Source organism: Lonchura striata, chromosome 1A (assembly GCF_050655825.1).
Source record: "Lonchura striata isolate lonStrDom1 chromosome 1A, ASM5065582v1, whole genome shotgun sequence".
Lineage (NCBI taxonomy): Eukaryota > Metazoa > Chordata > Aves > Passeriformes > Estrildidae > Lonchura > Lonchura striata.
Genome location: NC_140741.1, coordinates 59,944,540 through 59,965,554, shown reverse-complemented (window position 1 = coordinate 59,965,554; position 21,015 = coordinate 59,944,540). Strand labels below are relative to the sequence as shown.

General features: G+C 44.5%; 2 protein-coding genes across 3 annotated transcripts in view; one reads left to right on the top strand and one right to left on the bottom strand.

The window, feature by feature from the left end:
* Positions 1-437: 437 nt before the first annotated feature.
* WDR91 (WD repeat domain 91) lies at positions 438-18,824 on the bottom strand. 2 transcript variants are annotated; one of them, XM_085568542.1, is made up of 15 exons: positions 18,668-18,824; positions 16,853-17,032; positions 15,650-15,857; positions 14,733-14,815; positions 12,476-12,600; positions 10,592-10,769; positions 10,156-10,314; positions 7,904-8,103; positions 7,298-7,448; positions 5,738-5,832; positions 5,263-5,431; positions 4,452-4,560; positions 2,893-3,005; positions 1,961-2,158; positions 438-1,094 (listed from the first exon to the last, which is right to left on the bottom strand). In XM_085568542.1, the coding sequence occupies exons 1-15, from the start codon at positions 18,788-18,790 to the stop codon at positions 930-932; spliced, it is 2,256 nt and encodes a 751-aa protein (XP_085424668.1). In that variant the 5' UTR covers positions 18,791-18,824; the 3' UTR covers positions 438-929. The 2 variants fall into 2 exon arrangements, with proteins under 2 accessions (XP_085424668.1, XP_085424669.1); XM_085568543.1 differs by lacking the exons at positions 14,733-14,815; positions 15,650-15,857.
* The window catches only part of STRA8 (stimulated by retinoic acid 8), a 16,153-nt gene continuing 13,926 nt past the window's right edge, over positions 18,789-21,015 (top strand). The window contains exons 1-3 of the mRNA XM_031503697.3: positions 18,789-19,061; positions 19,197-19,340; positions 19,777-19,974. Of these exons, the coding sequence (XP_031359557.3) occupies positions 18,789-19,061; positions 19,197-19,340; positions 19,777-19,974 (615 nt within the window). The remainder of the gene's footprint in view (positions 19,062-19,196; positions 19,341-19,776; positions 19,975-21,015) is intronic.

Genomic DNA, 21,015 nt, shown 5'->3' with positions numbered 1-21,015 from the left:
TATCTGCTTAGTCCATTCAAAGACTATGCAATACCTGAGCACAGCACTTGCCCTGATGTTGGGGGGCTTAGAGGGAGAGACAGCTTCAGTGACAGAGAGCCCTATACAGGGCCAGACTGATCTTGGCCTCCCTCCCCCTATCCACCATCAGGTAGCTGCTAAGCATTATGTAGCTTCTGAACTCTAACACAAGTATTTAAAAGTCTGACTCAAGATTTCTGCTCTGGTTGATAGCAGATACCTTTGGCAAGGTAACACAATACATCCAAGCAAATGCAGTTATTTTTGGTCCTGGATGTCTGGTTCACCCTGGTATGCAGGTTTGGTGCTGGAAGCACCTGCTGAAAATGCAAGGGCTTTTTTGCATAGAAGACTTGGCACATCACTGCCCTCACCACCCTCCATGTTTTGCAGCAACTGATGAACAAAGCACAGAATTCAAATGCAAGGGAATATTTTCTTTTAACGGGAAAAAAAAAACCAACAAATAAAAACAAATTAACAAAATTGTAACAACAAATGTTATACCCAAAGAATACTCTGGTTTCTCATCAGCCTTTCCAGTTTGAGTCATCTTATTGTCATGCACTGTGCTGCCTCATGCTTGCTTCCTCCAGCCTCACCTTCTTCTGCAGAACCCTGACATGACCACAGCCTTTTAGCCATGTGCTATACTCAAGACTCCCTAAGAGAGGGAAGTCCAGCTGCCACAATGGATTAGTGGAGACTCATTTTTCAGTGCTACCACTGACCCAGTCCCATACTGGCATTCAGTTGCACAGCGGTTTGGCAAATGTATTTATCAAGAGGCAAAAGCTACAATGAGAAGAGGGACTTTGCTTTGCCTTCTCTCCCATGCAGTTTGTTCCTGTGAGTTAACACTGGTTTTGTCAGGTCTATTGCTCTTTCCCCCTTCAGTACTGTCCAGGTTAAGACTTTTGAGCCAGTAAGGTTGTTAATTTAATTTTCCCATCCATAGAAGCAGTGAGGCAGGTCCCGCAGTCCATGGCTGTGCTCCAATCCACTGTGACAACAGGAGCTCGGTGTCCTCCCAGGGAAAGGCAGCTCTCCAGAACCTTTTCCTCACCATTTAACTAAAACGAAGGAAAGTGTAAGATTTTAAGGAGGTAAGTTTCTGCAGTGGAGGCAATACACCCGACAAGACAAGCCAAAGCCTGATAGACTCTGTATCTCTCATCTCTAAGAACATGCATAAGTAAGCAGAAAATCAGAGAGATACTGAGATGTGTGTAGCACACACATGAAAGGAAGCTTCCAGTCTCACTACAGAAGCACGTATTCTCAATCAGCTCAACTTTTGACATCACCTGAACTGCAGTAATTGAACAAGGCAGGCTAAGAGCATACACTGATGAGAAGCACATAAGCCTAAGCTATAGCTCATGTTCAAGTGCTCTGAGTGCCCCAGGTGCAAAGTAAAAATTCCATCTAATCTGCCTTGCAAGAGCATGAACATGTGATCAGTAACACTTGTTACTGAAGCACAGAAATTTGAGCACTCAGAACCATTCAGCCTTATTCTTCATTTACTTTCAGCACACAGTAAGGGAAGAGGATCAGGCTGGGTCTAATACAGAATCAGCAGGCACAGAAGGCAGATGGAACATCAGCACCAGTCAACAAGCATACATTTTGCACTGAACTGGCATGCAGCCATATATTAAAACAGTAATTAAAATTTTGTCCTAGTCACTTGGCACTAAAAAGCTAAGCTTTAAAAAGGAGCACAAATACTTCAGCTACATACATAGGACCCAAACACTTGCTGTACACTAGACACTGCTAAAATGCACACTGCGTGAAACTGAGCAGCAGCTTTGACAGAGCAAGGATGGATATGTACTGCTTAAGTACTTCCAGGGGCTGCTGCTGTACACTTGTAATTAACAGAAGCTTGTATGGATACTTAAGGGTACTCCCCATCACTTCTCAGACTTACCTTAAAAATTACTCCCCCAGTAGAAGAACATGTCAACATGTAATTGCCCTCAGAGTCAAAAGCAAAAAGCCGTCCTCGTGGGAATTGGACTTGCTTGTAGCCACTGTACCCAGACAGAATAAAAGGACCTGTAGCTTCCCTGGGAAGGTCATACTCAGACACCTTCAAGCCACTTTTATGGATATTCCACTGAATAAACTAGAATGAGAAAAACAGATTACAAAAGCCTGTAATTAAATTAACTGGGATGCAAGTGGAGTTGCCTTTTTTTGCTTTTAAGCAAAATAGCGACATTCCTCACAAACAGAAGATGGCATTTTGACATCTATATCTAAGTGGATATATTAATAAAACACAGGCTGCAAAGACTGTAAGAGTGCCTTCTATCCAGGTAAAGATATACTCTGCCTTCCTCAAACACTACTGCCTTTGTATGCTTCCACACTGCATGCAGTACTCTGGTGAAAATTTGCTTTCCCAGCCAAGGTCCCTCCCTGAGTCACACCTCTACCGCTGAAGACTGAAGAACTGCAGAAATCAAAATGTGTATTATAAACAACGGGGAGCTGCTGATGAGATTTATGCAAAGTGGTCAAGGATATGCTTTCCTGTGCATCCCAGATCTCAAATGTGGTGATCTCAGGGGCAGAGAAAGGTCATCCTCACATGGACTATCTAGGAAAGGGATGTCACCAACAGCATGATTTGCACGCAAGGTCAAAGATAGCTCCAACTATTAATACATATTAAACTATTAATACTCTCTGCAGATTGCATGGAGCAGGGTGGTACTGCACACCTAAGACTGCAGTTAGCAGCCCACATTTCATCCAGAATCTGAGTGTATTTTTACAATTGTCCCCACCATATGGAGAAGACTCCAGAAGTGACCTCTCTGCCAGCTGACCAGCAGGAGGTCATCCATAGCCTACCTTGCCATCCTCGCCTATGCTGTAGACTGTGTTCTCATCATAGCTGAACTCGACGGAGTAGACCTCCCCATCATGTGCCTTCCAGCTCATGGCGCACTCATGCTGCTGCATATCTGAGGGGAGAACCAGTACTGAGCACTTCTCGTACTCACACAGAGCTGAGGTGAGGAGAAGGAGGCCTTTTATGTTCCTGAGGTCTCTGTGCCAGCCCTCCAAACCACCTGAGGGAGCCCAATCCAGTCCCAGCACCCTGTGCCTATACTCCTGCTCTCACTTAGGCCACAAATATCATTGTCTATAATTACTCAACTTTACAGGACTGCTCACATGCTCACTGTCAACTGCAGGCATTCTGCATCCAAGCACCACTGGCACTCCTCCTCCCCTTGTTATCCTGCCCATCCTCCCAGCTGCTGACAGCTCTGTCCTCCCAAAGACCTGGGACTGCAGCCTCCACCTGTGCCAGAAGCAGATTCCCCATTCAAAGGTAGGAGGCCTGAACTGCCTTTATTGCAAAGACAGGCTGAAGAGAACAAAAACCTGAGAAACACAAATTGCTCCCAAAAGGAGGAATGATGGGAAGCCCTTGCATTTAAATGGAAGGTCTCACATAAATTGCTTTCCTCATGACTCAGCCTCTAGTGGTACTGCTATCTGGCACAGCACAAGACCACATGGCTTAAGGGCAAATTCACTCTCTTCTTCAGCAGGAAAGAAACAACAAATCTAACAGCACTACCAGGGTCTTTAGCCAACATCCTTCAGAAAAAGTCTATGTCAATTCACTTCTGAGAGCTTGTGTGGAGACAATAGCTTCCACCTTGGTCTCCAAGCATATCCTATAGCTGCCTCCCTGCTACAGGCAGCCAGCTGAGAACTAGGCACCATCTCACAACTCAGTTTCACAGAAACATTTAATTTATAAAATACCTCCAAAATAATCAAGCCAAACTGTTACTTTAACACTGTCAACTCGCCACAAAACTATACTCTTAAGTGCCACATCTCTAACATCTTTTAAATGCTTCCAGGGATGGTGACTCCAGCACTTTCCCTGGGCAGCCTGCTCCAGTGCTTGACAATCCCTTTGGTGACAGAAGTTTTCCTAATATCCAATCTAAACTTCTCTTGATGTTGCTTGAGACTGTTTCCTCCTGTTTGATCCCTTGTTACCTGGGAGAAGAGACTGACCCCCACCTGACTACAAACTCCTTTCAGGTAGTTGTAGAAAGCAGTACGGCGTCCCCTCAGTCTCCTTTTCCCTAAGCTGAAGAACCCCAGCTCCTGCAGCCAACTCCTCATGTGCTCCAGACCCTTTACCAGCTTTGGTTTTGTTCTCTGGACATGCTCCAGCCCCACAATGTCTTTCATGTAGTGAGGGGCCCAAAACCAAACATGCTGTTTGAGGTTCAACCTCAGCAGTGCCAGGTGCAGGGGGACGATCCCTCCCCTCATCCTGCTGACCACACTATTTGTGATACAAGCCCAGATGCCAGTCTTGGCCACCTGGCCTCACAGCTGGCTATCAACCAATACCCCCAGGTCCCCTTCCACTGTACCAAAGAGACGAACAATCCCATCTGCAGCCCCGGTGACCAGAAGGTTGCCATTGTGGTTGAAGGCTGTGCAGTTAATAGCAATGGGCTCAGGCTCCAGGGAGAACTGCAGCTGGAAGGGAAAATCTGCATTAATGCTGAGAAATGGAGCTGGGGATGATGAAGAGCTGAACTCCAGGGGAAGAAAGGAAGAAAGAAAGATGGTATTTAGTAAGAAGAACTCTGGTATAGAGCCCTAAACCTCTAATCACTACAGACTTCAAGGTCTGGCATCAGCATTTTACTGTGACACTAAACCAGCAATTCACCTCAGCCAAGACACAGCTTTCTTGGCCATGGCCTCAAGGTTGCAAAACCAGCTTCTGGCAGGCATTAGCTTGAGTATGTTGCTTTCTCCTACATGTCAGGGACAGCACTTCACTTAAAAACAGGGGAGGCAAGGGAAACAGCAGCAACGAAAACCCTTCAGTACAGCTCAGCTGGAGAAAGCCTCAGCAAAGCATCATTCAATCCACTTGGGATACTTCCAATCACAAACTGTGCAGCCAGGATAGAAACAAGGCCATGGACTATTCTGAAGAATTCCTCAGAAAAATCCCAATGCACCAATAAAACAAAAAAACTTCAACCAATCCAGCAGCTACTTACATTATTTATTTTTATCCTGAATGTGACAGAGGGGAAAGGAGGAAGGAGGAAAAAGAAGGGTGTTGAAAAGAAAGTCAGCATGATTTAGAAAGAGCGCTCCTAGACATTGAAACAGAAGACACTCATTCTCAGCAAGACTGAGAAAGGAAAGATACCCAGCAAATACCTGCTGTTTCATTGTCTTAGTGTCCCACAGTAGCAGCTTCCCAGGAACCTGGTTCATGCTTTTGCCCCCGGAGTTGATTACTGAGAAGTCAATGTGGGAGACAGGGCTCTGGGCTGCTGCAGAGCAGACGAAGGAGGCACCACTTGGGCTGCAGGCAAGTGAGAGGATCCTGAAACACAGGCAGATGGTCTGAATCACCTCTCTCCTGCAGCCTCTAGCAAAACACTCACCCACAAGCTCTCCCATTAAGACTCTGCAAGACAGGGTGCACTGTAAAGGAGGGCAGGATTCATGTGCTTAGGTTTTGAGTGTCTCCCATTTACCTGAACAGTTTTATGCTGCTCAGGCAGAGACTGCCCTCTAGACAGTTCAGTTCTGCAGTTGCAGAAAAGCAGCAGGAACATTGAGATGTTTACTATTAAAACCAACACCATTTATTTCTATTTCTATACAAAAATCAGTATTCCAGAGTTACCTGGGCATGTCCTCATCAATGCTGATTTCACAGAGATTCTTCTTTGCTTCAGTGTCATAAAGACGAACTGTCCCAACCCCACTGCCAAGCAATAGCTTGAAACCAGCAAGGAAGTAGATGGAAAGAGTGTGAGTGAGCAGTATGATGCTGGCCAACAAGCACCAAGACTTAGTAATTTTTTGTCTATTTATGCATTCAGACTAAATATTACTCCATTAAGTACATCCTTACTATCAATCACACTAATACTACCCCAAAGCCACAGAAGTCAGAGTAAAAGCCCTGCTTCCCAGTGAGAAAAAGATCTAATAGGCATCAAGGGGGCATAAACACCACTTTCTAGATCATGGCTCAACCCACAGGATGCAAAACATATATGGAGTCTCAATATCTAGGGGTCCAAGGAAAGAGAAGCTTAAGATTGTTAACTGTGTGCTTAAGAGAAAATCAAGTGGAATCCAACTCCTTTCACCCATGGAAGGATTAAATCATCCAGAAGAGGTCACACATGCTTTATCAGTGGTGTTACGATTTCAATTAAAATTTAAGTAATGAAGAGATGCATTATAAAAGAAAACTGAGCAAGCCAGATCTTTGTCACTTCAGTGCCTAATTTGCTGGTGAATCCGATATGTATTTCAGAATGCAGAATCTTTCTGTTAGCAAGAAGAAAATTAATTCCACAAAGCAGAAGCAACATCATCACAACAAACAAAGAGCAGCAACTGCATTGACAACTTCTTGTCTAAAAGCCAAAGAAGAGACAAGCTGTAGCACAAGCTCTTCACAGGTGGCATTTTAGGGTTAGGAAGTCACATATTGTCAGTGACAAAATGCGAAAAATACCGCCTCATTTGCAGGCCAGCCTTCTCATACAGCCCTGTATCTACTAAGGGAGTGCATGAAACACAAGAAACAGCTCAAGACTCAAAGGAATGTGAGGCTCCTCTCTAGTAACAGAACTAGAGAAAAAGGTATATAGGAAACATTTAAACTTCCATGTTATTTAAACAAGCTCCAAGCTCCTTACGCACTCACAAACCCTCAGCTCTTAAGACACCAGTCTAGAACTGGCCATAGAGCTTTTTTCACACCTTTTTATGCACAAGTAAAATGCCACCCCCAAAACTCTGTTTCCCCTTCTCTGCTGCTGGCTCAGCATATGAGTAAAGGTCCACATCTCTCTGCTGCAGACCTCCCAAAAGCTGTTGTGTTCAGTTGCCTCTGCCTGTCTTTACAAGTTGCTGTGTGATCTGTGTGAAGACAGGCATTTCTCTCAAAGGCACTACTTCTATCCTGCAGCTGTACCCACACTGCACTTCAGAACTTCTGTTTCAGGGCAAGCAGTGGTGAACTCCTTGCTCAACACAAAGCATACACTCCCGACTCCAGTTCTTTTTGGACCCTAGAGGCTTTGGTTCCCTGTGTCACTCCCCCTAGAAGTGGAAGCTAACTGCTGCCCCAATCTTATCCACAGTGCAGCTGTCTAGAAGTGAACATGCAACACGTAGCAAGATGGCCCCAAACTATCTGCTGTGCTTCCACACACAGACTACTTACCAGCCGATCACGCTTGGTGGCCCATTCCAGGGACAGCAATGGAGATTTGGAAATGGATGAAGCTTTCGTTTGCATTATGGGGTTAAAAGACCAGACTTTGATGACCCCATCCACATCCAAGCTGGCCACCCTCCGTCCAGAACAATCAACCCTGTGTGTAGAATGAAACTGATGGGTTATTTTTCTCCCTCAAATTCTTAGATGTAACCTACTAATCCTTCCTTTCCTGGCCACACACCAGTTCCTTCTGCAGGAATTAGAGCTTCTTTGCACTACTTCCTGCTCACTTCACAGTAACTGGCACAACAAAGCCCACTAAGCTCCAGACATAAAGCATAATGCCCTTAAGCAATATCTGCTTTCCAAGGGAGTTTCTTCCTGGCTAGCATTGCCCAATCACAAATATCTCTGTCCAAAAATCTCCGTCCTTTTTCACATGTAGCACAAGCTACATGCTATTTTCAGTCACACCAACTTGACTGCCCAGCAACTGAGAGTACTTGTTCAACGTGCTGGACAGAACAGAGGCTGGGAGAAAGAGGCCAGACACAGCTGATCCTTCTGCAGAGGCTTCTACAAGACAGTCCTCTTCTGCTAGTGCATTACCTGCAGTACATGATGGATGAATGGTGCTCCCCATACTCCTCCTGGCTCAGGACAATGAAAGGCTGTTCCTGCCGAACTCCCACAGCCTCTGCACTGCTACCAGGTATTTTGTTTGAAGTCTCTGTTTGCTCAGCGTGCAGCTCTGAGCATGGTTCTGCCTCAGTTATGCTAGTATCTGTTTTCTTCTCAGCACTCTGGCCCTGAAGGAAGAAATCCTGTATGAAATACAAGGAAGCAGCTACATATCAAGCTCCTCAGCTACCCCAGCCTGCTGGGAGAAAAAAAAAAAAGAAGCTGCAATAAAACAGGAGCATTGTCAGCCCAACACTCCTTCTGCCAGGGATCTTTCTGAGTAGAAGGATCATGTGTTGCACAATTGCACTATTTAATATGACCTCCTTAGTTGCTGAGTCCCTTATATGCCCCTCCATGTGCCCAGCTATATATTTTCCTGTAAGAATTAGAACTGCAACTTTTCTAGCATACCCCGCAGCCAATATCAGAGGCCCATTTACATGCCATTAGAGCACAGATTAATGAGAAAATCAACATATTTTAAGGAATTCTTGCATTCAGAAATATAAGTTAAGTCTGTACAATATGCAGTTTAGCAAACCTGCACAAAAACTTGGCTCTCAAGCCCCAGTGGATGGATTATCTTCATCTGCCAGAGATTTAGATTGTGCTCACTGGAGCTACCACTGCAGCCAACTGACTAATGACAACAGTAGAGCTGGCATATGAGTCCAAAAGCTTAAAACCCAATTTGACAGGGCAGACAGAACAAATGGAGTTCTAGGAAGTGACAGTACCTGGATGAGACAAGATCTGCACTGCAGAAATATTTGGAAGCAGCTTAGTTTTCGCTTGCTACCAGAAGTTGAACAAGAAGCAGATACAGCACATAAAGTAGTAAACTATCTGCTAGCATTCTTTTGATAAACCACCCTCTGAAAGTTAAGTGTCCCCAAAATGCTATTGGTATTGATGGTTATGAGTTCCTGTTAAGTAACACATGCTTGCCTAATTTACAGTAGCGTCACATCACGACCAATGGATCAAGCAGTGCATAATCAAATAATCTGAAATCACAGAGCTGGAAAAGACTGAGAAAAAAATCCAAGAATTATCCTGATAGTTAATGTGGGGAGGCAACAACCAGTGAATGACACTCCTTTGAAAGAAAACAGTACCATCTTTCAGTTTCCTTTTTGCTTACACACTTTGAGTACAAGAGAAAGTTAAAAAGCATCAAGCTTCCCCAAGAGCACAAGGACCAATCTTTACACAGCCCAAAAATCACTGGCTTAACCTGGAACCTTGTAGAAAAAGGGAAGTGAAAGGAAACTTATTGAGAAACCAGGCTTTGCAATTTTCCATCCAATGCTGAAAGTGTTTTAGATGAACCATGAATAAAAAAGTTCTCTCAAGGCCTTGAATGCTGAGTGAGAGAGTAACATCTCTTTAACCAGCACTCCCACACACACAACAGCCACACACTGGCCAACAGGCAACAGTCCCTCAGCGCTGTCTCTCCACAAGGCAGAATGTCTCATACAGACAAAATAACAACGGCTGAGATGCTGTTTGTGCTCAGTATTTTTTGACAACATGGCTGCTGAAAGCCAGACAACACACAGGTGAACAGAAGCAGTGTGCTGACCTTTACTAGTTAAAATCCAGAACACAGTTTTATCATTTCATTGGATTTTAAAGCAGGACACACTCCCAGGCAAAATTGCAACAGTAAAGTACAAAAAAACTCCAAAAAGCAAATGTTACTAGGAAAGCAAGTTCCATTCCCATCCAGGAAAATTTTATATTAATTTTAATTGTCCCACACAGAGCTTGTATAAATCAAGCATAAGGACCTACAGGAAGAGAACTCACTTTGGCTGGATGAGTGAACAAAATTCATTACCACTGAGGAATGGGGATTTTAACAAGGTATTTGAACACAACCATTGAAAGTGAATGAAATCTTAATGAAGGCTCTGGACCAGGCTGTTGAAAAACATGGAGAAAATAGGCAATTCTTCATCCACCTGAAATGCCAATACTGATTAACTTCAAGGGACACAGAAATAAACTAAGAGCAGAAGGAGTTGATTAATTACAGACATTAACCTTTGATACAGTTGTTTCTGACTAGCAACTCCAAAGCTTAAAGGAAACACTTACACTTGTTTTACCACTTAGTTTTACAGAAATACAAGCCTTCTGCCTCCCAGCCCTGCAGGGCTGACCAGTACCTGGAAAGTCCCTTTGGACAACAGTTCCTTCCTTTCTTTCCCATGCTCTTGCAAGCGCTTCTGCCGCTGCTGCAGGGAACTGGACTCGCCTGCCACTAAACCACTGAAGTGGCTCTTCCCATCCTTGCAGCTCACTGTTCCTTCTTTTCCTTTGGCACTCTGGAAAGCAGAGAAGTGATTGGGCAAAGTTATGCTTCTAGTAGGCTGCAGAACAAAGAGAAAAAAGAAGCAACAAAGCAACCAAGGATCTCCAAGGGCTCCACATATTGATAAGCTCTTAGATAACAAAAGCTGCTCTTGTGCTGCATTCAGGCTCAGCATACATTTTCAAGGCAGGAAAGGACATTTACTTTTTCAGGTGGAAGCAAAAGCTTGTAGCAGTGCCATGCTGCAAGTTAACTCCTTGGAGACTGAGCAACTTTCAGTTGAGAATTACCTGGTGATTTGTTGGTTCTTTCTTCCCTAGCAGCATACTGCCAGTCTGCATTGGAGAAGCTCCACTTGAATGGGTTGGTCTGGAAGGGCCTTTTTTACTTTGGGAGAGAAAAGAGGACAGAAAGCCTCCCCGAGACTGAAGAGAATGTGCTGTACTTCTCTGATTGCAGGTCATATCACTAATGAAAAAAACAAAACACCACCAAATAGAGTATGAAAGTGTAGTGAGGCAACATGCCCAAAGACCACCCAGCTGAGTGAGGTGGAAGCTGTTTGAACCACTGGAACACAGATGTTCATTTCCAAGCCAGTGCACCACTGTGCACTAAAAACCTATTTGAAAATATCCTGTTAGTGAATGGAGCAGGTCATTACAGTTACTGTAATCAAAAGCTCACTTCACAGAGATGCCACTGAGATACTGAGCTCAAACTGTTGCTGAATCCCCAGTAGAGCCACCTAAAACTCCTTCCACTCCATCTGGCTTGTTTAAAAAGATCCTAAGGGAAAGACAGGGGAATTCAGATTTCTGTAGAATTTATTCAGATAGGATTCCCAATTCAAAGCATAAAACAGACCTACTTTGAAAGACATTCAGCATCCAATATTTCACTGAAGTTATGTTAAACAATTTTATGGCACAAGCCTTCAATATCCCAAAATCCAGACTCAAAGAAAATAAGAGAGCTACAGCCCATTTCTATGATTGTAAACACCTCCCTTCTCAGTCCACAATGCCAAGAGCAGCAGCTGCTTCCCAGAACATAACTGTCTGACCTCACTCTGCTACAGCTTCCTCTGAGAGCAGAGTGGCAGCAAGGGCAAGGGAAACACAATAATCTTCACTGTCTCTATCCGCTCTTCAAGGATGGAGCTATTCTACCAAAGCTGGGCTTTGGGTTAGGCAGAGAACCAAAAATAAGCAACTGGTCCCCAGACTAAGAGATAAGTTGCACATGCAAGAAATGCCACTTCTTAGGCAAGTTTTTTCTAATTCAAATGGACAAAAATAAATTACCCCATCCCTCATGTCACACTCCTCCATACATGCATATGGCATTAGGGCTTCCCACAAAGTTAAAAAAAACATATCACAAACTAAACTCTGTAGCCTGTACTGTGCAAAGGCTGCAGAGCTGTCACCAAGATAGTTCAATAAACACTTAAGTCTATTTAATCAGACAAATTTTAGATTAAAACATTTTGTGTGTAGTACCTGCTACAACTTCTATCTGTCACTGGCAACAGGATACTTTAATCAATCCTATTCCTGTCCTGTACTGGGGTAAAAAAAATAACAGTTAAAAGAAGCTGTATCATGTGTATGTTGCCTAATTTCCAGAGATAGGCACAAAACAGATGTAGCCATAAAACACACTTTTAACTAAAGCAAGTTCATGGGGAAATCTGTGCATAACTGAGCCTCACAGAAGAGAAGCTCTTTTTCCCTTTGCAAAAGCAAGAAAGCATCGTTGTGTAACAAGAATCCCTTTGGGTCATACAGTAACAGTATCTACAAAACAACACGGGCATTCACCTATGGCACTGATCAAGAGCCAATCCACTTCATTTGAACAATACTGCAGGTATTGCACTGCTACCAGTGCCCTAGATGCCCAGAACATCTTGGTGCAATGCTGACAGCAGAGCAGAATCACTTCCATGTGTGCTTGGGCTCTCACTGGTTTGCAAGAACCTCCCAAAAGATGGGAGGGACACCTGTAATGAATTCCATTACACCTACTTAGGTCATCATAATTTCAGCCTGGATGTCTTTCTGCATTGAATCCCAGGGCAGGAGACATGGAAATGACCCTCCAGGAATCTCCCTGACCCAACAAAAGCAGCAGAGCCTGTCCCCAGCTCTTCTCCCGCAGGCACTCACAGCTCAGAGTCCCCTAGTCGATCCATGTTGGCCACATACGCAGGCAACTTGTGATGCATAACTGTTTGTTCCACCTCCAGTTCCTCTTTCTTCATGCGGGAGGATTCAGCCTGCAGAGCAAACAGCTACAACAGGAGAAAAGAGCCAAGTAAGCATAGGGTCACTGAATTCCACCTCCTTCCCACTCACTGAAGTTGTTTACTCCTTTTATTTCAACAGCTCCAGAAGGGCGGGCAAGGAAAAAAGTTGCTCTGACCGGCTGAACACCACATTAGTCCAAATAGTCAAAACAATCAGTACTTCAGGCACATGAAACTGGAGCCTACTTAAAACCCTTCATCCCTCTCCTCGGGCTGGCTGTGGGGACATTAGTGGTGCTGGGAAACAAGAGCTGGGCAGGGCAGAGCTCGCCAGTCCCTCTCCGTGCAGGCGGTTTGAGGCCAGGGCAATGCAGGCACGGAGCCTAGAAGGTAATCTTCCCACAGCCAAGGGCTTGCTGAACTGGCAGGGTGCAACAAGGTCAGTGAAACCAGGTCACCCTGAAATACATCCACCCTCTGCAACTCCTTCCTAAGCATGATAGTGAGATTTATCCCCACATTACGGAGAAAGAAAACCATCTCTTTTTCCCTTTAGTAGAGAGGAAACTCACGATGCAGCTTTCTGGAACAGATGTGGTTTATGCCTGTGACTCTTACACAGAGTTCCTCAGGTTTTTCTGTTTCTGTACATTTGTTTTTCAGATATATTTCCTTTTCTTTTTAACACAATATTTAAGGAAAGAAAACACAGGAAGAAAAATGAGCTTTAGAAATATAGCTTGCTATTTATGTATTTCCATTGTTTCAGCAGCATAAAACAAAATCACTACTTAATTTCAGCTAGCATAAAATTCCATATTTATTGACATCCTTTTATAAAACCTGTATTCTAGAGGTAGCTGGTTCCCCCTCTGACCTGAGGAGTTGACTAAAAGTGAAAGTCTAGTTGTACTTCTGTCTATTTGACCGAAAACTTTTATCTGGACTGCAAATTATATCAGCCAACATGCAAAACACAAACTATAGGTTTAATATGACTAAAAGTAAAGAATACAAAATTTGAGGAAATAAAAGAGCTCTCTTGAAAAACATACTTCATCCTCAGACCCTATTCACTGACCATCTTTGCAGAACCCTCCTGTTTGACTGACCTAACTCCATACAGTACACAGTGACAAATCTTGGATTTTTTCCCCAAAAACTGCCTCCTTTTTGAAATCAATTATTCTATTTTACTTCTATTTCTAGGACAGTGTTGAACGGCTATTAAAACAGTACAAACAGGAAACACAACATTCAACAATGTTTTGTAACACAGGAGGTAAAGTACAAACTTTACTGAAGTATTTATACAGAAGGAGATTTTCTTGGTATGTTTGAGGAAGCGAAATTAAAAGTTCTGCTTACATGAATAAGCCTTCCTACTTGTATGTGATAATCCACATGTGATCTATAGTTTAGAAAGTTCTCAAACTGCAGATTTCACAAACTTCTCTAACAGAAGTTATATCTGGAAATGACTGACCCGTGTTACACCCTTTCCATAAGTATCTACTGATGATACTGTCAAATGCAAGACATGGAGCTGGGCAACATCTTGTCTGAACTAACAGATCCTTTTTATGGTTTACTGTAAGATCTAGAGTTGGGAAACAGACATTCACATTTCCATTAGTTGGTCTAAATTACTTTAAGTACACACGAAACATGGTGAGGGGGCCATTTCAGAAGTAACAGTTTCTGTCACTTTGCCAGAATTTACTGTCCATTTTTATTGCTTCTATTTCTCTATATTCCTGCATCAGCTAAAATCTGGAAGTGACTGAATACTATTCACAAAATCAGCCAACCCATTCTATAACTCTAAAACATGTATCCTTAACCTGCCACCAGTTTCACCTGTTTGGACTTTGCAATCTAACAGAGAATGAGTTTGTATAGTATTCAGCCACCTGTCAGACAGCACAGGGAGGGGAGACAATCACCTCCAGCAGAGGGACAAGAATATCCTAAACACATCTTTCACAATACAATCACAACCCTAAGTATGCTGGAAACAATTGAAAGATAAATCAAAACAAAACAAAGGACTAAAAGAATCTTCCTTAAAATAACTGCATCAAACAGAACAGTTACAATGTTCTCAAATGGATGGAATCAATTTTACAAAACTCACATCACACAGTCAGCAGCTAAAGAGTGATCTCAGTTCTGACCTTATGCCGCAATGATTCATTTTCTTCTTGTATGAGACTGGTCCTGAGACATTCAGCTTCAAAGTTCAGTATGACTGGAACTGGTAAGTAATGTTAAAGAAAATCGAGGTGATAACTTGTGTGCACCTGGCTTAATTCTAAAAGTCAGCACTCCATACCGACCATGTCTCTGTACAAACAAAGCTGCTCAGTCCATACAATTAGCAAAAAGTATGTGCATGACCAGAAGATTAGCAATAGCTTAATTACTTAACTTTTTATTTTGGTGTTGCACAAACTATTTCATGTGGACTTAGCAAGGATTTTTAGAATATTTCTTTTTAGAGTCAGAAGTGGAGGGCAAGACAGATTCTATTACTGCTTTACTGTACACTGAAGAAACAGTTTAAAATGAGCTGTATTCCAGCTGCAGCATAAGCCTGCCCATCACCAAACAAGACAGAACTCTGCAGCATGGGGCTAAAAACTTATTCTGCCAAAAATCAACTGCTATATTACAATGAGTTGTCACTAGGCAATGTTGTGAACAAAATGTACCCAAAGAAGGATCTAACACAAGATGCCAGTACAGTTATGGATTATGACCCAAGGTTGTATCACTTTTTTGTACTATGTCAAGCAACGAGTAAAACTATTTGAGAACAAGATGTGCACAAGACTTCTAGTGACTAGCATCAGGATGATTCAGCATCAGCAACAACCACAATTGTTTTGCCCAGGGAATACAACATAACATCAGATAATTGAGCAGTAACTATTCCAACACCCTCTGGTAAACACCAACTTTCCATTAAGTCTTGGCTGTAAAAAAATCACCTGAAAGCAAGAAGTTCCACAATACTATATCCTTGGCATAACTGTTGAAAGTATAACACCAGGACAAGGGAGATTTAACTATTAGTTGCAAAGAAGGATATGCATGCACTGAAATAAAACGCTCAGGAAGTTGTGCAGAGACACGATGAACGTATCTGCCCATTGGCGCGAGAAATAGGTAGCAAAGGTGGGGTTGGAGTCTGGAGCAGGGAGGAAGGGCAGGACAAACCAATCCTTCCACTCTGCCTGGTTCTGGAGCTCTGAGGCCTGCTTGAGGAAGAACTCCTGCGCCTTGTCATTGCGGCCATTCTGAAACAGAGCACGAAGAATAGGGCTCACACTTCTGTAAATGCCACCAGATTAGGTCTAGGAATATTTGCTTTTTGTTAAAAACACAATAACAACTATTTTCACCACCCTGACACAGCGAGTGGTTAAGTTACAGATTCACTAGGAAACAAAAGAATCCCACATACACTAGGAGAAGCTCACAAATGCACTTAATACAACCTTCTTTCTAGTCACCACAATCCTGTTCAAAGGCCGAGACCAATGAAGCCAAACACAGTGATTTCAGTTAAACCAGCACAGAGTGCACTGAAATGAGGCATGAGCATTCATACACAGGACCAAGGTATAATTGAAATTACTTAGTACCTACAGTACCTATAGCTGGAAAAGGCTTTCATCTGACACATTATTCAAACAGGACTGCCACAGCTCAGGGGAAGCACAAGGCAAAACAAACCATGAAAATGCACACTTCTGGAATGAAGTATTAGATTTTGAGTCCACCAACACCCAGATCTTCAGTCAGGGAATGGAACCAAGAAGAATCAAGGGGAGAACATACTCCATTGACTTTTCAGGGTTTGAACAGAAAAAATCTGTTTCATTTTAAGCTCATTATTTTCTGTCCTATTCAGAGCAAGCAAAAAGACATTCATTTTCTCTCCCACATTTCCTTGTTCCGGTTTGAACCTTGTGTTCTCTGCCAGTATCTAAGTTAACTGAGCAGGACTGAGCTAGCAGTACTGTCATCCTTTCTGAGGGAAACCTGTCTTTATGTGAGTGTGAATATCTTGCACACAGCAAACCATGTTCCCCTAATGCCTGAGTTTCCCTATCCTGCACACAAGCTTGTCATGTGAGTCTGCATCAAACTCCATACTACCCTGCTGATCATGACACATGAACTGCTTGTTCCTAATCCAGCAGGCCTGGCAGAGGCTCACAAAGGTAGTTTATTGCTTTGGTTTCAGAGACCAGGACGTTTATAAAACAGCCTAAAAATCAAACACTACCTGAATAGCATGGACAAGGTAGTATCGGAATAAGCTGGTTTTCAGCTTGTTCACTGTTGGCCGATACACATCTTCCAAACGGCTGAAAAGGCGCCGGTCCAGATAACTCCAGTAATCCCGCAGGGCAGCCAGATCGTAGCTCTGAACAAACTGCTGCAGCTGGTCCACTATCTTATCCACCTAAAGAGGGCAAAACAGGGAAGACTTCAGTCATGTGAGGGCTCTTGAGGCACGAGACTTTCTGTAACTTAGTGCTGAGAAGCTTTAACTGCGTAAGTAGTACGGTACAATCGTTATACATTAGCTATTTTCTAATCCTGGAAACACTCTGCATTTTGCATTAGCATTCTTCCATTCTGCAGCACTTTGTAAATGAAGAAAAAAGAAATATGACAGAGCATAGCCAAACAGATTTTGACAGAAATATCACATTTGGTTGAATCTAACTGATGGATTTTTTGCAAATAAGCAAAACTTTCCACCTCCTTTAAAAGTCGATTGATAATAACAAAAATATTAATGTGGTTAAATGTTTAAAACTCAAGTGCAGCACCTGAAAAAAAAATATTATTTTTAGACTAAAAGGAAAACTACCTGCATTTAGCCAAGAGAAAGAGGAAGTCAGTTCTGCTCCACTGCAATTTTTGAAGTACCTTTATCTTTAGTAACATCATCTACTAACAAGGCAAGCATAAAAATTTGGAGAAGGACTTTTTCGTCATTATGTCTCTTTGGAAGTCATTTCTGCAATATGAATAAGGCAGAAAGGTAGTGTGGGAATAGATTTTTTGTTCAGTGGTTTCTGATGGCCGAGACAGACATTAGAAAAAGAAAAAACTGCATCCTGTACAAAATTAAAATAAGGTTGTTTAATATGTGGTTTGCTCTTCCCTCACCATTTAGTATCTTAGGACATACCCAACTTTTATCTCTGTGGCTTCCTACAGATATAGAAAACTGAAGTTTGTGACCCCAGCAGATCCTTCTTGGACAAAATTCAGATTAAGTCACCAGCAAAGTGCTGATGTTTTAAAAAATAAAAGCAACATGATTTATTAATGACAAAAGTAGTGCCTATATTGCTGGTCAAAGAAAAATCTTGACTGTTCAAAGCACTACATTCAGGGCTTTGAAACTGTTGCTACAGGAATACAAAGCTCACACAATGGACTGAAACTGCAAATTCTGCGCCTATTTCCACGTGTTAGTCAAGGCAGCTGGTACCCAAGACATACAAACTAAAGCGCGGAGCTGTAAAGCCGCTGCATAAATATCCCATGACGGAGAAAATATGCAGGCAAAGGAATGTCTTCCTGCCCTCTCTTCCGCTCCTCTCGCCTCGAAGCCAGAACCCGCCGGCGGGTCACAGGTGGGACGCGGGGTCCGCAGCCGGCCGGGCCGGCCAGCGCCGCGGGGCGGCTGCCGGAGCTGCAGCCCCCGGCTCGGAAGGCAGGCGAGGGGATGGAGCCCAGTCCTGCGCTGACGGCGCCCTGGAGCCGAGCGGGAGCGGAGCCTTCAAGCGGCCACAGGCCCCGCCAGAGGCTGCCGGGCGTCCCTAAGCGGCGGCGGGCGGGCCGGGCGGCTCCGGGATGCGCGGTCCCGCCCGTGCGGCCGGCCGGGCCCCGGCGCCCAGCCCTGCCCGCTCTAGCGGGGAAGCGCGGAGGCCCCGAGGGCTCCCTCCGCCGCCCGGCCCGCTCCCCTCGCCCAGCCCCGGGAGCGCCAAGAGGCGCCCGCGGCCCGCCCGGGGAGCGCGTCCTCCGCGGGGCGCACCCGCGCCCAGCGCCCCCCGCGAACGGGGACGCGGCCGCCGCTCACCCGGAAACCCTTCTCCCGGTCCGCCTTGATTTCAGCGTCCAGCTGCTTCAGGGCGGCGGTGAAGCCGCGGAAGAGCAGATACTCCCGCACCAGCTCGTCCGTACGCTCCGCCGCCGCCGCCATGGGGAACCCGCGGCGCCGCCGGCTCCGCCCGCCCACGGGCGGGGCGGGGAGGGGATGGCCCGGCCCGGCCCAGCGGGACTACAACTCCCAAGATGCCTTGCCCGCCTACCTCGTCCCTGCTCCACTGCCACCCTGCTGGCGCGTCCAGCCCGCGTTTTTCCCGCCTTCTGATTGGCCGCCGCCGCGCGCCGGCTGCGTGCCGATTGGCCGGGCGCCACGTGCGGCTGGTGTTGCTCGGCGCGGGCGGCAGAGGCGCGGCGGGGCGGGGCGGGTGCCGTGATTGATGGATTGATCCGGAGCCCGCGGACCATCCAGAGCTCCCGGCGCGGCCCCTCACGGCCTTCCCCCGGCCCGCCGTGCCTCCGACCGCTGAAGGAGCAGCAGGGGCGGGCACTCGTACCTCTAGGCTGTGCTTGCGATCGGTAGCGAGGCAGGGGGCATTAATCCAGTGGAAAGCCGGGAAGGGCTTTCCAGGCGGGCGCCTCAGGCTGTGTCGGGCCGGCGGGGCAGCTGCACCAGGCCCGGCTGGGCCTGGATCTGGCCCTCTCGTGTAAGAGTATGTCTGGTATCGTTGCCCACACCAATGTGTCACAGTTTATTGGGGGAAAAAAAAAAATCTATATGCTGTAAAGAAGCCTGTCATTTAGCAACATCGGTGGGAGCAGAGGAGTCTTAGTGCTTTGTGAAGCCAAGCCCTGGGTTTTCCATGGAAATGAAACATAAATCAGTGTAGGGAAGGGTGCAGGAGATGGGAGGCTGGCTTCAGCTGGGTTGCTGTTAATTGTTAGTGGTAAATTAGGTTTTAGTAAGTACTTAACAGGCAGGTATCTCTCAGGCAAAGAAAATATTTCCAACTCCATGATTTTCTACAGAAAGATAAACTCCTGTCAGACAGATTTTTTTTTCTTTTTGTCTATCCACTATGCAGGCTGTAAGATTCCTTTCAGTTAGATATTTATTCAGTATAAACAAATGTTGCATTGCAGCTTTCAACAGGCACAGCTGGAGACTGTAGGAAGACACATGCCAAAGTGAGTCTCAATCCCCTGAGACGCCTGCAAGAGGTAGAACACTGCATGGCAAAGCAGCACTTGCCACAGGCACACCACTGGGTTCCTCTGGCAAGACTCTTCAGCAGCTTGCGGGGAAGAGTTTTATCCCAGTCAGACAGCTGTGCCTCAAAGGTGCGGAACAGTGGCTCTTTCTCTCTGCATCATTGTAATACATGAGTATGTTAAAATTTAACCAGGTTTAGGCTCAATCACTGAGAATTATTTCTTTATGGGTGCCAGTATGTGTGTAATTTCACTGTATGCACCTGTCCTGGATCTCTTTAAAGCTGCCAACTCAGCCTAAGTGAGTTGTCCAGTTTCTAGTTGCTGGGTCATGACTTTATCATGTGCCTTATCTGTACTTTTCTTATTGGCTTTTTACAGCATTTTTATGGCTTTGCCTTTTCTTTTATAGTATTTTGGAAACAAACCAAGGGATCCCATGATGAAGCTGATGTCACAGTATTTTGTTCTGAAATCAGAACAGTGAGTTTAGGGACTGAAGGAGTTAGAGGGAAAGGAATAATTCATTTAGCTTTATGAGGTGCACTTTGTCTTCAAGACAGTGGAAAAATAAGTTCAGGAATAAAATCAAGCACCAATACTGTTTTTTTGGTTTCTAAATGAAGAAACTATTTAAGCAAAATTATGAAGATGAAATTTACTCAAAACAGTACTAAAAAGACTGAAATTACCATGCTCAAGGCAGAGGAGTAAACATCAAGAGTATCTACTCAACTCTGCAACTGACTTGTTTAGTTCCATTAGTTACCTTCAGTTTTCCAGTTTGTAAAGTAGAGGGAGTAATGATTGTTTAGGATAGAAATTGTCTCCTGAATATGCTAAATACCACTATATGTGGCTTGTGCCTGCTGAGTCCCTTAGCCCTCATGTAGGTTGAAGTAAGAGTTCAGTTTGCCATGTTCTGAGCAAGATACAAGTTAACCTGAAGTCAGCGGGATCTCAGATGCCAAGACTAAACAACTACTTCCTTTGCCTGGTCTAAAGGGACTGTGTTCACATGCCAGCTCTTGGAATTGCTTTTTCATAGTGTCTTGTGCCCCTTGGGTGACTCTTGAGACCCAAGGAAGTTTTAATATCTTAAAAAGTCTTAATGCAGAAGGTTGCTTGTAATCTTAGTGCTTGGTGCCTGGCTAAAATATCCAGCATGAA

What these genes read in the sequence shown, in the direction of transcription:
- WDR91 (XM_085568542.1), bottom strand. Translation starts at nt 18,790, where the DNA reads ATGGCGGCGGCGGCGGAGCGTACGGACGAGCTGGTGCGGGAGTATCTG. An exon ending in ACCGGGAGAAGGGTTTCCGG is followed by an intron (nt 17,033 to 18,667) that starts GTGAGCGGCGGC and finishes TGCCCTCTTTAG; the next exon opens with GTGGATAAGATAGTGGACCA. An exon ending in ATTGATGAGGACATGCCCAG is followed by an intron (nt 5,432 to 5,737) that starts GTAACTCTGGAA and finishes CCTGTGTTTCAG; the next exon opens with GATCCTCTCACTTGCCTGCA.